Here is a 12,462-nt window from a genome sequence, read left to right as displayed (position 1 = left end):
GTTTTTCGCTTAAAAGCAGCTTGTAACAGCCTCTCGGGGTTCCTTCCCCTTGTGGCTGAGGAACCCTGACGCGCCAGCAATAAACCTGCCTCTTGCTTTTTGCATCGATTCGTGATTGTGAGTGGTCTTTGGGTAGGCGACCCCCGGGGTGGGCACAACAATACATTAGAAGCAACTTTATAGTTGCTTTAAACTAATATAGGTTGATTACAGTGTAACTCTAAGACCAGAAAAGAAATGTCAGTTACTTACCTGTATAATTTTTTCCCCATAGGTGTGTTGTCTCTGGCAGCTGTTTAAAAAGTCCTTCCTCCCTCTTCCTCCCTCCCCACTGTGGAATACTTAGGCTGAGTCTACCCTAAGACTTTGCTTGTCTGTCATTTCCTCCACAGAATTGGGTAATCCGGAGAAATTCTATTAGAGTTCCTAATATAGCCACAAAAAGGTATAGGCCTTTTTTAGAGGGTGATGTGACTATATTGACATTCAAAGCAAGACTAAAAGCCCTTTCATCTCTGAGCAGCTCAGAAGCTGATGTAACTGACTGTAACAGCTAACAATGATAATCTTACCTTTTTCTACTAAGAGAATAAATGTGAATTTCAAAAAAAGAACATTATAAAATCAGAATATTTAACTCTACATTATAAATAACAGCACCAATACTCAGAATATTCCCATTAATAAATTACTTACATGAGAAGAGAAAATAATCTAGCCAAAAAAGGGATTAAGACAGAATAGATTGTCAACTACACATTAATAAAGCTTGAGGGGAAAAAATTTTTTTAATTTCTTTTTATTTTTTAAAAAGCAAGATAGATATCAAATAGCTAAACCACAGAAATACTAGAAAAATAAGATTAGCACATCCTCCTTTCAGAAGTTAGGTACAGTACTCCCCTCAGAGTAAGCTGAAAGGGGGAGCCACAGGACTGGTTATAAAGCTTCCAACCAATTTCGTAAGAGACATTTCATTACTCCACGCAGAACTACTGAACAAAAACCTGTATCTATTATTAGCTAAAAAATCTCTTTGTTTATAACGAAAACATTTTATCCTTCTGTTTATAAATTTTGCTAACATTTGTGTTTAAAATTGTTATTCTAAAATGTTTCATCCTGATAAAATTAGAAGCTCTTTTATAAACTCTAAAGTCCTAAATTCTCTTAGTAAAAAAGTAAGCAGCTGCCAAGAAAATACTATACATTTACATTTCCAGCAGCAATTAGCAATACACCTAAAGCCAACTGCAAGAGGTCACTGAGACAGAAAACTACACCCATTTAACTTCAGTTTAAAGAAAACATTTAGGCCAGGCGAGGTGGCTTTACGCCTATAATCCTAGCACTTTGGGAGGCCGAGGCAGGTGGATTGCTTGAAGTCAGGAATTTGAGACCACCCTGAGCAAGAGTAAAAACCCCATCTCTACTAAAAATGGAAAAAAATTGGCTGAACATGGTGGGGCACACCTGTAGTCCCAGCTACTCAGAAGGCTGAGGCAAAAGAATCACTGGAGCCCAAGGTTGCTGTGAGTTATGATAATGCCATGGCACTCTAGCCAGGGTGACAGAGTTGAGACTCTTGTCTCAAAAACATAAAAATAAATCAAAAAAAATTTTTTAACATTTATTTGAAAACACAGAGAGCAGCGGTTCTCAACCTGTGGGTCGTGATTCCTTTTTAACAATGAAAATACATTGCAGCATTAGGAAGGGTGAGAACCACTGACGTAGAGAAACACAAATTAGTTGACTATAACTTTTCTGTTCAACAATCATCTCTATGACAGGGAATTCAGACAGAATGACAGACTTTTCAACTGAGAAGAAAAACAAGAAGGTAAACAATGTTCATTTCACTAACCATATCTAAGCAGGTAAATGTACTTCTAGCAAAGGGATTTTTTTCTTAAGTATAATAAAAAAATATAAAATTTACTATTTTAACAATTTCAAATGGTACAATTCAATGGCATTAAGTACATTCACAGTATTGTGCAACCATCATCCATCTCTAGAATTTTTTCAGCCTTCAAAACAGAAGCTTTATACCTATTAAATAATATCTCCCATTCTTCCCATATCTGTAGCCTCTGACAACTGTCCTTCTACTTTCTATCTCTATAAATTTGACTATTCTAGGCACATCATGTAAGTGGAATCATACCATATCTGTCCTTTTATGACTGGCTTATTTCGCTTAGCCTAATGTCCTTAAAGTTTATCAACGTTGTAGCCTATATCAGAATTTCCTTTCTTTTTAAGGATGAATAATATTCCACTGTCTATATAGAGAATGTTTTGTTTATCCATGCATCTGTCAACGGAGAGTTAGGTTGCTTCCACCTTATGGCTATTGCTGAGAATAGTGCTATGAATATACATGCACCAAAATCTCCTTGAGACTCTGTTTTCAATTCTTTTGGGCATTTGCCCAGAAATGGAATTGCTAGATCATAAATTAACTCTATTTTTTGTTTTCTGAGGAACTCTCGCATTGTATTCTACAGCAGCTACACCATGTTTCATTCCCACCAACAGTCCACAGGGTTCTAATTTCTCCACATCATCATCATTTTGGAGTGGGGGGAATAGCCTTTCCAGTGGACGTGAAAAGGTATCTCACTGTGGTTTTGATTTACATGTCTCTAATGATTAGTGATGAGGAGCATCTTTTCATGTGTTTCTTGATCATTTGTACATTTTCTTTGGAGAAATATCTATGTAAGTCCTTTGTCCATTTTTTAATAAGGCTTCTTTTACTATGTTGAGTTATAGGAGTTCTTTATATATTCTGGATTTTTTTTTTTTTTTGAGACAGAGCCTCAAGCTTTCCCCCTGGGTAGAGTGCTGTGGCATCACAGCTCACAGCAACCTCCAACTCCTGGGCTCAAGTGAGTCCCCTGCCTCAGCCTCCCAAGTAGCTGGGACCACAGGCACCTACCACAACGCCTGGCTATTTTTTGGTTGCAGCCGTCATTGTTGTTTGGTGGGCCCGGGCTAGATTCGAACCCACCACCTTAGGTGTATGTGGCTGGCGCCTTAGCCACTTGAGCCACAGGCGCCAAGCCTATATTCTGGCTATTAAGCCTTAACCAGATATATTATTTGCAAATATTTCCTCCCATTCCATGGGTTGCCTTTTCACTCTATTAAAGCAAAGGAAATTTTGATATAAAGTGACCTAATGTCCCAGAGCCTATTGGTCCCAGAAAAATAGGATTGATAGTAAATTCTACACATAGACAAATCATAAGTAGGACCAAAATTAGAGTTACAGGAATTTGTAAATAATAGTTCCACCTTAAAGAAAAAAAATTACAAGATATTTCTTTTTTAGAGCAAAAATTTTTAATTTTAAGTGACGAGCTCCTTAAAGTTGTTGGATTTATTTATCTTAATAATAAAACAATTGTAAAAAGAAAAACAGTGTAACACAGAATAGTACTAATCTCTAAATTAACCAGAACCTTGCCTCAGTTTACACATGGGAATTTGAACCCCATAATCAAGTTATCTACTGCCACCTGATGGCAATACTCCTCAACTACAAGTTCAAATCACCTATAAATTGAATCTGCAAACAGCGATGGTGGCAACAGCACAGAAGTATATTTCATAGTTGGTTTGTTTTTTGTGTTTTTTTGGGGGGCCAGGGCTGGGTTTGAACCCACCACTTCCAGCATATGGGAACAGCGCCCTACCCTTTTGAGCCACAGGCACTGCCCTCATAGTTGTTTTAAAAACAAGACTTTTGGTGAACTTGATACAAGGGAAGAGAATCTTATAACTGTTGAAAATATTGAGCTTACAACCCTCTGAGGTACCAAAACTCACTAGCCTATTACAAAATCCACTTTTTCTAACAATATCCCTGGTGTCTCTCAGCCTCCTCACTTCTCCATAGGCTTAGCAAATTGAGGAAAGAAGTGTATAACATGAAGTAGGTTAGGAAATGAAAGAGACTTTTTCCACTGCTCAGGAATAAGGACTCTGCCCTAAGCCCAAGAAGAGAAGAACTTTATTTCTTTAACCCCTCATTTCTCCATTGAGCCCCTTCTCTGATTTGAAACATATCAAAATGCTTTGAAAAATAGGTTTTCCAGGACAGGCACAGTGGCTCACACCTGTAATCCTAGCATTCTGTGAGGCCGAAGCAAGTGGATTGCTTGAGCTCAAGAGTTCAAGACCAGCCTGAGCAAGAGCAAAACTTGTCTCTAAAAAATAGCCAGGTTTTGTGGCAGGGGCCTGTAGTCCCTGCTAGTTGGGAGACTGAAGCAAGAGGATCATTTGTGCCCAAAAGTTTGAGGTTGCTGTAAGTTATGACACCATGGCACTCTACTGAGAGCAACAAAGTGAGACTCTGTCTTAAAAAAAAAAAGAAAGAAAGAAAAGTAAGTTTTCTGAATTCTATCTATACTGCCTTACAAATCAACTTTTTATAGAATCCCAAAGAATGGGAGAAAATTATTTATCCGTAAGAAAAATCAGACTGTTAAACTTCCTCACAACCAATACTGAAAACAACACAGCACACCTACCTTAATAAGTCCACTGAAAGAGCGAGAACGGGCCCTCTTCTGTACTCGGGGAGTAGAAGGTTCTCGTCCTGGTGTTTGGGTCAAAGACTGCTTATTAAACTAAAAAAAAAAAAAAAAATGAACAAAGAGAACATTTTATTAATAGTCTCCCATCAAGAGATGGCATTCTGGCTCAGCGCCACCTGTGGCTCAAGTGGCTAAGGCGCCAGCCACATACACCTAAGGTGGCGGGTTCGAATCCAGCCCAGGCCAGCCAAAACAACAATGACAGCTGCAACCAAAAAATAGCTGGGCGTCGTGGCAGGCACCTGTGGTCCCAGCTACTTGGGAGGCTGAGGCAGGAGACTCGCTTGAGCCCAGGAGTTGGAGGTTGCTGTGAGCTGTGATGCCATGGCACTCTACCCAGGGGGATAGCTTGAGGCTCTGTCTCAAAAAAAAAAAAAAAGAGAGATGGCATTTTGGGACAATCAATAGCTAAGTGTAAATACCCAGAACAATCCAGGAGTAAATGAGTCTGTGCATATACGGATTATGAGGTCAACAAGAAAATCTCAAAGGTAGAAATGATGGTGCCAAAAAAAAGTCAAATTTTATTAATTTGCTCTGAAGAGTCTAGCACTTCACATTCCTTGAATATAGAAATATTATCCCTATTTTACAGACAGGGAAACAGAGACTAGGAGAATTTATGGAATTTGCCCAAGACTTCTAGCTGGTAATCAAGATTTTTTTGCATAAAGCACCTTGGACACAGAAAGTTACTGGTATAACCTAAAACAGACCTTAATTTGAATTTGACACAAATTAATCTTTTAAAGTTGTTTAAGCTCTTTAAATGAGTATCTATCATGATTGCCTGCCAGCATTATTTATCAATGCTATCAACATCAGCTCTCCATTTGGAGGAATCTAAAGCAGAAAAAGGGGCCAGGCACAGTGGCTCCCACCTGTAATCCTAGTACTCGGAGAGGCTGAAGCAAATAGACTGCCTGTGCTCACAGTTTGAGACCACACTGAACAAGTATGAGACCCTGTCTCTAAGAATAGCTGAGTGTTGTGAAGAGCACCTGTAGTCCCAGCTACTTGGGAGCCTGAGACAAGAGCATCGCTTGAGCCCAAGAATTTGAGGTTGCTGTGAGCTATGATGCCATAGTACTCTACCAAGGGTGACAAAGTGAGACTCTGTTTCAAAAATAAATAAGAAAAAAGGAAGACCCAGGCATTGTGTAGTCTTATTCAATGCTTTGTTTAGACACTAATTTCCCACTTAAAAAAAAATATCCTAGGGGCTCAGCACCTATAGCACAGTGGTTACAGCACCAACCACACGCACTAAGGCTGGCAGATTTGAACCCAGCCCAGGCCAGCTAAACAACAACAACTGCAATAAAAAAATAGCTGGTGTTGTGGCAGATGCCTGCAGTCCCAGCTACTTGGGAGGCTAAGGCAAGAGAATTGTTTTGTGGCAGGAGCCTGTAGTCCTTACTAGTTGGGGAGGCTGAAGCAAGACGATTGTTTGTCCGCAAGAGTTTGAGGTTGCTGTGAGCTGCAACACCACAGTACTCTACTGGAGGCAATGTAGTAAAGAAAAAAAAGCAAAAACAAAAATAAAACAAAACAAAACGAAAATATCCTAGGAGTGTCATCCAAAATAAAAACAAAATAATAATATAGTACTGAATTCTTCTACTCTTCTGCTTTTCCCAATCTGCTTTTAATTTTTAATTTTTTTTTTTTTTTTCTGAGACAGAGTCTCAAGTCTCACTATGTCACTCTCAGTAGGTGCCGTGGCGTCACAGCTCACAACAACCTCAAAATCTTGGACTTATAGCAATTCTCTTGCCTCCACCTCTGGAGTAGCTGGGACCATAGGCACCTGCCACAACACCAGCTATTTTTTTGTTACAGTTGTCACTGTTGTTTAGCTGGCCCAGGCCAGGTTTGAACCCACTAGCTCCGTGTATGTGGCCTGCGCCCTAACCACTGAGCAACAGGCACAGAAGCCCAACTGTACTTTTAAATTTTCTAGATTATAAATTTGTATATTTTTAGCAATTCAGGTTCTAAAGGCTAAAAATGACTTTTTACATACAAATACCAAGAGGTTCTCAAAGTTAATTATCTTAGCAGACAGAAAATTTAGTCATTTCCAAAGAGCTCAATTAGTATCACCCCTGAACACACTGCAAAAAGTAAAAACCCCATCGTTCCTGATAATGTTGGCAAGAGTGCAATAAAGTACGTTTTCTCATGCCCACCTGGGGGGGACTGTTAATTGGCAAAAAGTTCTGGGAAGCTATTTAGCAAAGTGTATTCATACTTTGAAAAAATGCACATTTGGGGCTTGGCGCCTATAGCTCAAGTGGCTAGGGTGCCAGCCACATACATAGGAGCTGGAGGGTTTAAATCCACCCCCGGACTGCCAAACAACAATAGCAACTGCAACAAAAAATAGCTGGGTGTTGTGGTGGGCGCCTGTAGTCCCAGCTACTTGGGAGGCTGAGGCAAGAGAATCACTTAAGTCCAAGAGTTTGAGGTTGCTGTGAGCTGTGATGCCACAGTGCTCTACCCAAGGTGATAGCTTAAGACTCTGTCTCAAAAAAAGAAAAAATGCATCTTGGGGAGGCTGAGGCAAGAGAATCACTCAAGCCCAAAAGTTTGAGGTTGCTGTGAGCTGTGACACCACTGCACTCTACCTAGGGCAACACAGAGACTCTGTCTCCAAAAAAATAAATAAATAAATAAATATGCATATTATAAAGTACACACCAAAAAACAAAACAAAATGAAAAAGTACGCACCAGCTAAAAAGTGTTCTTATTACTCCCCACCCCCAAATACAGAATTGGAAGTAAATCAAGCCTCTAGAAGTAGCTCAGTTAACAGTCAATATAGAAGACTGAAGAACATGCATAATATCACAGGGATGCAATCAATTAAATCCAGACCGTGGGAACAATTGGGTTTCTTCCACAAATAAAGTTCGAACAGAGTCATGCATTGCATAACGTTTTGGTCAGTGATGAACCACATATTTGACAGTGGTCCCACAGGGTTACAATGGAGCTGAAAAACAGCAGTATTTAAAATGTATGCAAGGAGTCTGCAAGTATGCATGAGAAAATGTTAATGCTATAATGTTCAGGGGAAAAGTGAGAGATGAAAAAACATTTATGGTATGATCATAACCATATAAAAATATAGCCACAGGAAAAAGACTGAAAGAAAGGCCTAAAATGTAAATACTAACAGGATGATTTATTTTCTTCTTTATGATTTCCTATCTTTCTAAAAAATATAAAACGTTTTTCCTTCATATTACCAAGAACCCTCAGTGTTCTTCTTAAGTCTTTTTTTTTTAGAGACAGAGTCTCATTTTATCACCCCTGGTAGAGTGCTGTGACATCACAGCTCACAGCAACCTCCAACTCCTGGCCTTAGGTGATTCTCTTGCCTCAGCCTCCTGAGTAGCTGGGACTACAGGCGCCCGCCACAATGCCCACCTATTTTTTTGTTGCAGTTTGACCGGAGCTGGGTTCAAACCCACTACCCTCAGTATATGGGGCCAGGGCCCTACTCACTGAGCCACAGGCACCGCCCAAGAAAAGTCATTATACTTGTCCTACATAACACTGCTGTTTTAGTTTCCATCAAGAATTAAATCACTAGACTGCTTTCAATCTACATTACTCAGCCAACATCCTGTAAAATTCCAGTCACAGCACAACTAGCTTGATCTCAAAGTAACTTCAAAGAGAGTGACAGAAAACTTCTCTTGGCCGGGCAAGGTGGCTCACGCCTGTAATCTTAGCACTCTGGGAAGCCGAGGCAAGTGGACTACCTGAGCTCACTCAAGACCAGCCTGGGCCAGAGCGAGACCTCGTCTCTTAAGAAAACAAAAAAATAGCCAGGCACTGTGGTGGGCGCCTGTAGTCCCAGCTACTCAGGAGGCTGAGGCAAGGGAATCACTTGAGCCCAAGAGTTTGAGGTTGCTATGGGCTATGACGCCACAGCACTCTTTATAATGCCACAACACTTTACCAAGGGGGACAAAATGAGACTCTGTCACAATTAAAAAAAGAAAAAGAGAAAACTTCTCTTGTTTATAGCTGGCCCTATGCTTGAGATTAAATAAATAAAAACACAGCCTCTTCTCCAGAAAAGGTCCCAGATGAATAAGAAGAGGCTTATTCTGCCTATTCAGCTAAAATTCAAGAGGGTTAGAAACAAAATAAATTTTCTAAGAAACTATCATTATCCAAACCACACGTTGAGAGTCCCAAAATGGCAAATGAAAGACCTAATTTTGCTCTCATAACTCCAAAACAAACAAGCTTACCTACTAGGTTCCTACTTTCTTTCTTTTTTTGAGACAGAGTCTCACCATGTCACCCTCCGTAGAGTGCCATGGTGTCACAGCTCACAGTAACCGTAAACTCTTGGGCTTAAGAGATTCTCTTGCTTCAGCCTCCCAAGTAGCTGGGACTACAGGCACCTGTCACAACGCCTGGCTATTTTGTTGTTGCAGTTGTCATTGTTGTTTTAGCTGGCCTGGACCAGTTTCAAACCTACCAGCCTTGGCATATGTGGCCAGCGCCGTAACCACTGTGCTATGGGCACTGAGCCTAGATTCCTACTTTCTAGTAGGTATCAAACTAAGATTTTGATTTATTGTGTTTTCTAACTGCAAACAAGTCAATAAGACCTACCACTTATGCTCTGCTATGCCAGCCACTCTATAAAGATTATCTCTAATCTTTATAACCACAAAACATGGACGTTACTATTACCATTTTACAAACAAAAAAACTGAAATTCAGAAAGTTATTGGCCAAAAAAATCTGAAGGGTATTAAACTTTGAAACAATATACTATAACTACTGGTCCTCTATCAGCAAACTTGGTACATAACCAAAGTTAGAGATACCCTACGCATACTTGGGTCCTATTTAACTATAGAAATCCAAGAGCCTCCACTACTTTCTTTAGTGGTGCAGTAGCACAGATATCACCACTGAGGTTCAGAGCTTGCTTCCTTGTTCCAAAGTTTGGCCCAATAACAGCCAAAAATTAAATGAGATGTTTTTGTTTGTTTTGTTTTTGAGACAGAATCTCACTTGGTCACCCTCATTAGATACCATGACATCTTAGCTCACAGCAACCTCAAATTCTTGGGCTCAAGCAATCCTCTTGCCTCAGCCTCCCAAGTAGCTGGGACTACAGGCACCTGCCACAACGACTGGGTATTAAATGAGGTTTTTAATAATACTTCCAACTACTTCTACAGCCACGGTCACACTTTCCTGCCTTCAGGCACCTGTCTGATAAGTTGTTTCTTCTTTGCTGACTCTGGCATATTGTGAACGTGCTGGAACAACTCTCTCAATGCCTCTTCCGTACGCTGCTGGGTCTCCTCCTGATGACAGCAGGAATCTACACGGCTCTGTGTCTGAGATTTTGCCAGCTGGAAGGACTTGGTGTGACAAGAAGCTGTCAGATCAAGGTCATCCTAAAGAAAATTTTTTAAAAAGTAAATTCATATATGCTGCAGGCTTTGTTTTCAGGTTTCCATAAAAAATGAAATAAAAAAGGGGGGAATGGGGATATGGTGTATTTTATACCCAGGAACAAAAAGAATCAATATTATCAGATAAATAAGAATGTATTACTATAGGTTATACTAATAGCCCACTCCCATGACCTGCCCATAGAACCTACATGCATTTAGAATACTGCCATCAAGTGTTACATTTGTTAAACAGTTCCATTTTCAAAGCATCTTTTAATCTCATGTAATTATCATGGCTATTCTATCAGGTAAACAGAGAAAATATAATCATTCCTATTTCATGGAAGAAAAAACTGAAGCTGAACTGTAAATTTAAAGTCATCTAGACACTAAAGTGATGATCCACCCTAGAGCCCAAGGGCATTGTTTCTTCTTCCCAAACACCAAAGCTTTATCTGACAACCACACGGCAGTGGTAGAGGAACTAAAACAACTCTCCAAGAAAAACCACACTCCAGTTAAACTCGTCAAAATTAAGTACTGTTTCCCTGGTCGCACTGAAAATTTGCTAAATGAGAAAGAAACAAATAGGACCAGAAAAAAATAGCATGACAGCTTAAGTTTCTAAACAAGACAGACTAATCAGAACTTGAAAAGCTTAAGCACCCCAAAAGTACTTGTAACCTCTTACTTTTAAGGCGCAATAATCATATGTAATCTTCTGTTAATAAGCATCACACATTTCCCAATCTAAGCTTGTGTGATCTCTAGTCTTTTAGCCATTGGATAGGCATTTTACTCTACCACTGAACCTAAAATAAGAATGAATTACATAAAACTGTACTTTTGTTATTGTAAAATATTTAATAAATTTGCTATTTACAGCTGGGAGCCATGGCTCATACCTGTAATCCTAGCACTCTAGGAGGCTGAGGTGTGTGGATTGCCTGAGCTCATAGGTTTGAGACCAGTCTGAGCAAGAGTGAGATCCCATCTCTAAAAATAGCTGGGTGTTGTGGTAGGCGCCTATAGTCCCAGCTACTCAGGAGTCTGAGGCAAAGACGATCTGTAGCTGTGAGCTATGACTCCACAGCACTCTACTGGAGGAGACAAAGTAAAACTCTGCCTCAAAAAAAAAAAAAAATTGCTATTTACAGATTGCATCTATCATATGGTGTAAGAATGCAGAAAGACTTTATACAAAAACTTTAAAGCGTCTATGCCAGCGGTTCTCAACCTGTGGGTCGTGACCCCTTTGGGGGTCGAATGACCCTTTCACAGGGATTGTCTAAGACCATCCTGCATATCAGATATTTACATACAATTATGGTTGGGGGGTCACCACAACATGAGAAATAGTATTAAAGGGTCGTGGCATTAGGAAGGTTGAGAACCACTGGTCTATGCCATCATTCTTAGGTACAAGATACCATCGACCAGTGGAGACCCTCTAAAAGCAGACAAAATTACTGAATGTGAGAGTATTTTTATTTTAACACAAAACTTTCTTCTTGGCTGGGCGCGGTGGCTTATGCCTGTAATCCTACCACTGTGGGAGGCCGAGGTGAGTGGATAGAGCTCACAGGTTTGAGACCAGCCTGAGCCATAGCAAGACCATGTCTCTACAATAGCAGGGCATTGTAGCAGGTGCCTGTAGTCCCAGCTACTTGGGAGGCCTCAGCAAGAGAATCACTTGATCCCAAGAGTTCTACTGAGGGTGACAAAGTGAGCGTCTCAAAAAAAAAACAAAACTTTCTTCTCAGTCCTTTTCTTTATGATAAAATAATTTTGAGCTGTAACACTAAAAATTCCTTATTTTCCATGGCTTTACTTTGAGTCCATACTTTGTTGTAAAACTCCACTCATCTTAACTATTTTCCTTGTTTGGGTTAAGAGCAGTTTCCTAGTCTTACCTTTGATACTTGTGTTCTGGATCCCAAATAGTGCAATCTGGCACATTCCCGAATATATGCAGGAGCCTGCACAAGACATAAAAGAAAACCAAGACCCAGCGGTAGCAGGGTCTAAAATTCTTTCAGACCACAAGGACAGTGGTTCTTAAAATTATTTGACTGGCAGATTTCTTTGGAAAAGCCAAAGATCCTCCAAATGCACTCTTCCTTACCTTCCTTTCTCTTGCCACCAAAGAGATATCTCAAAAAATCTGAGGGGAAGGCCAGGTGTGATGGTTCATAATCCTATCACTCTGGGAGGCTGAGGTGGGTAGATTGCTTGACCTCAGGAGTTCAAGAGCAGCCTGAGCAAGAGCGAGTCCCTGTCTCTACTAAAAATAAAAAATAGCTGGACATGTCTCGGCGCCTATAGCTCAACCGGCTAAGGCACCAGCCACGTACACCTAAGGTGGCGGGTTCGAATCCCCAGCCCGGACCCGCCAAACAACAATGACGG

The 12,462-nt window shown here is 40.3% G+C and overlaps 1 protein-coding gene across 2 annotated transcripts in view; it reads right to left on the bottom strand.

Moving 5' to 3' along the window:
- Positions 1 to 12,462, bottom strand: part of ARHGAP19 (Rho GTPase activating protein 19) — a 66,485-nt gene that overhangs the window by 10,118 nt on the left and 43,905 nt on the right. For both annotated transcript variants that reach the window (XM_003787302.2, XM_023511681.1), the window contains exons 7-9: positions 11,967 to 12,032; positions 9,862 to 10,053; positions 4,545 to 4,643 (exon numbers count right to left, since the gene is read on the bottom strand). In XM_003787302.2, coding sequence (XP_003787350.1) covers positions 4,545 to 4,643; positions 9,862 to 10,053; positions 11,967 to 12,032 — 357 coding nt within the window. The remainder of the gene's footprint in view (positions 1 to 4,544; positions 4,644 to 9,861; positions 10,054 to 11,966; positions 12,033 to 12,462) is intronic.

This window comes from Otolemur garnettii, unplaced genomic scaffold, assembly GCF_000181295.1.
Source record: "Otolemur garnettii isolate 467f Iridium unplaced genomic scaffold, OtoGar3 scaffold00021, whole genome shotgun sequence".
NCBI classification, from domain to species: domain Eukaryota; kingdom Metazoa; phylum Chordata; class Mammalia; order Primates; family Galagidae; genus Otolemur; species Otolemur garnettii.
The sequence above is the reverse complement of the archived record's forward strand: the minus strand, read 5'-3'. Positions and strand labels throughout refer to the sequence as shown.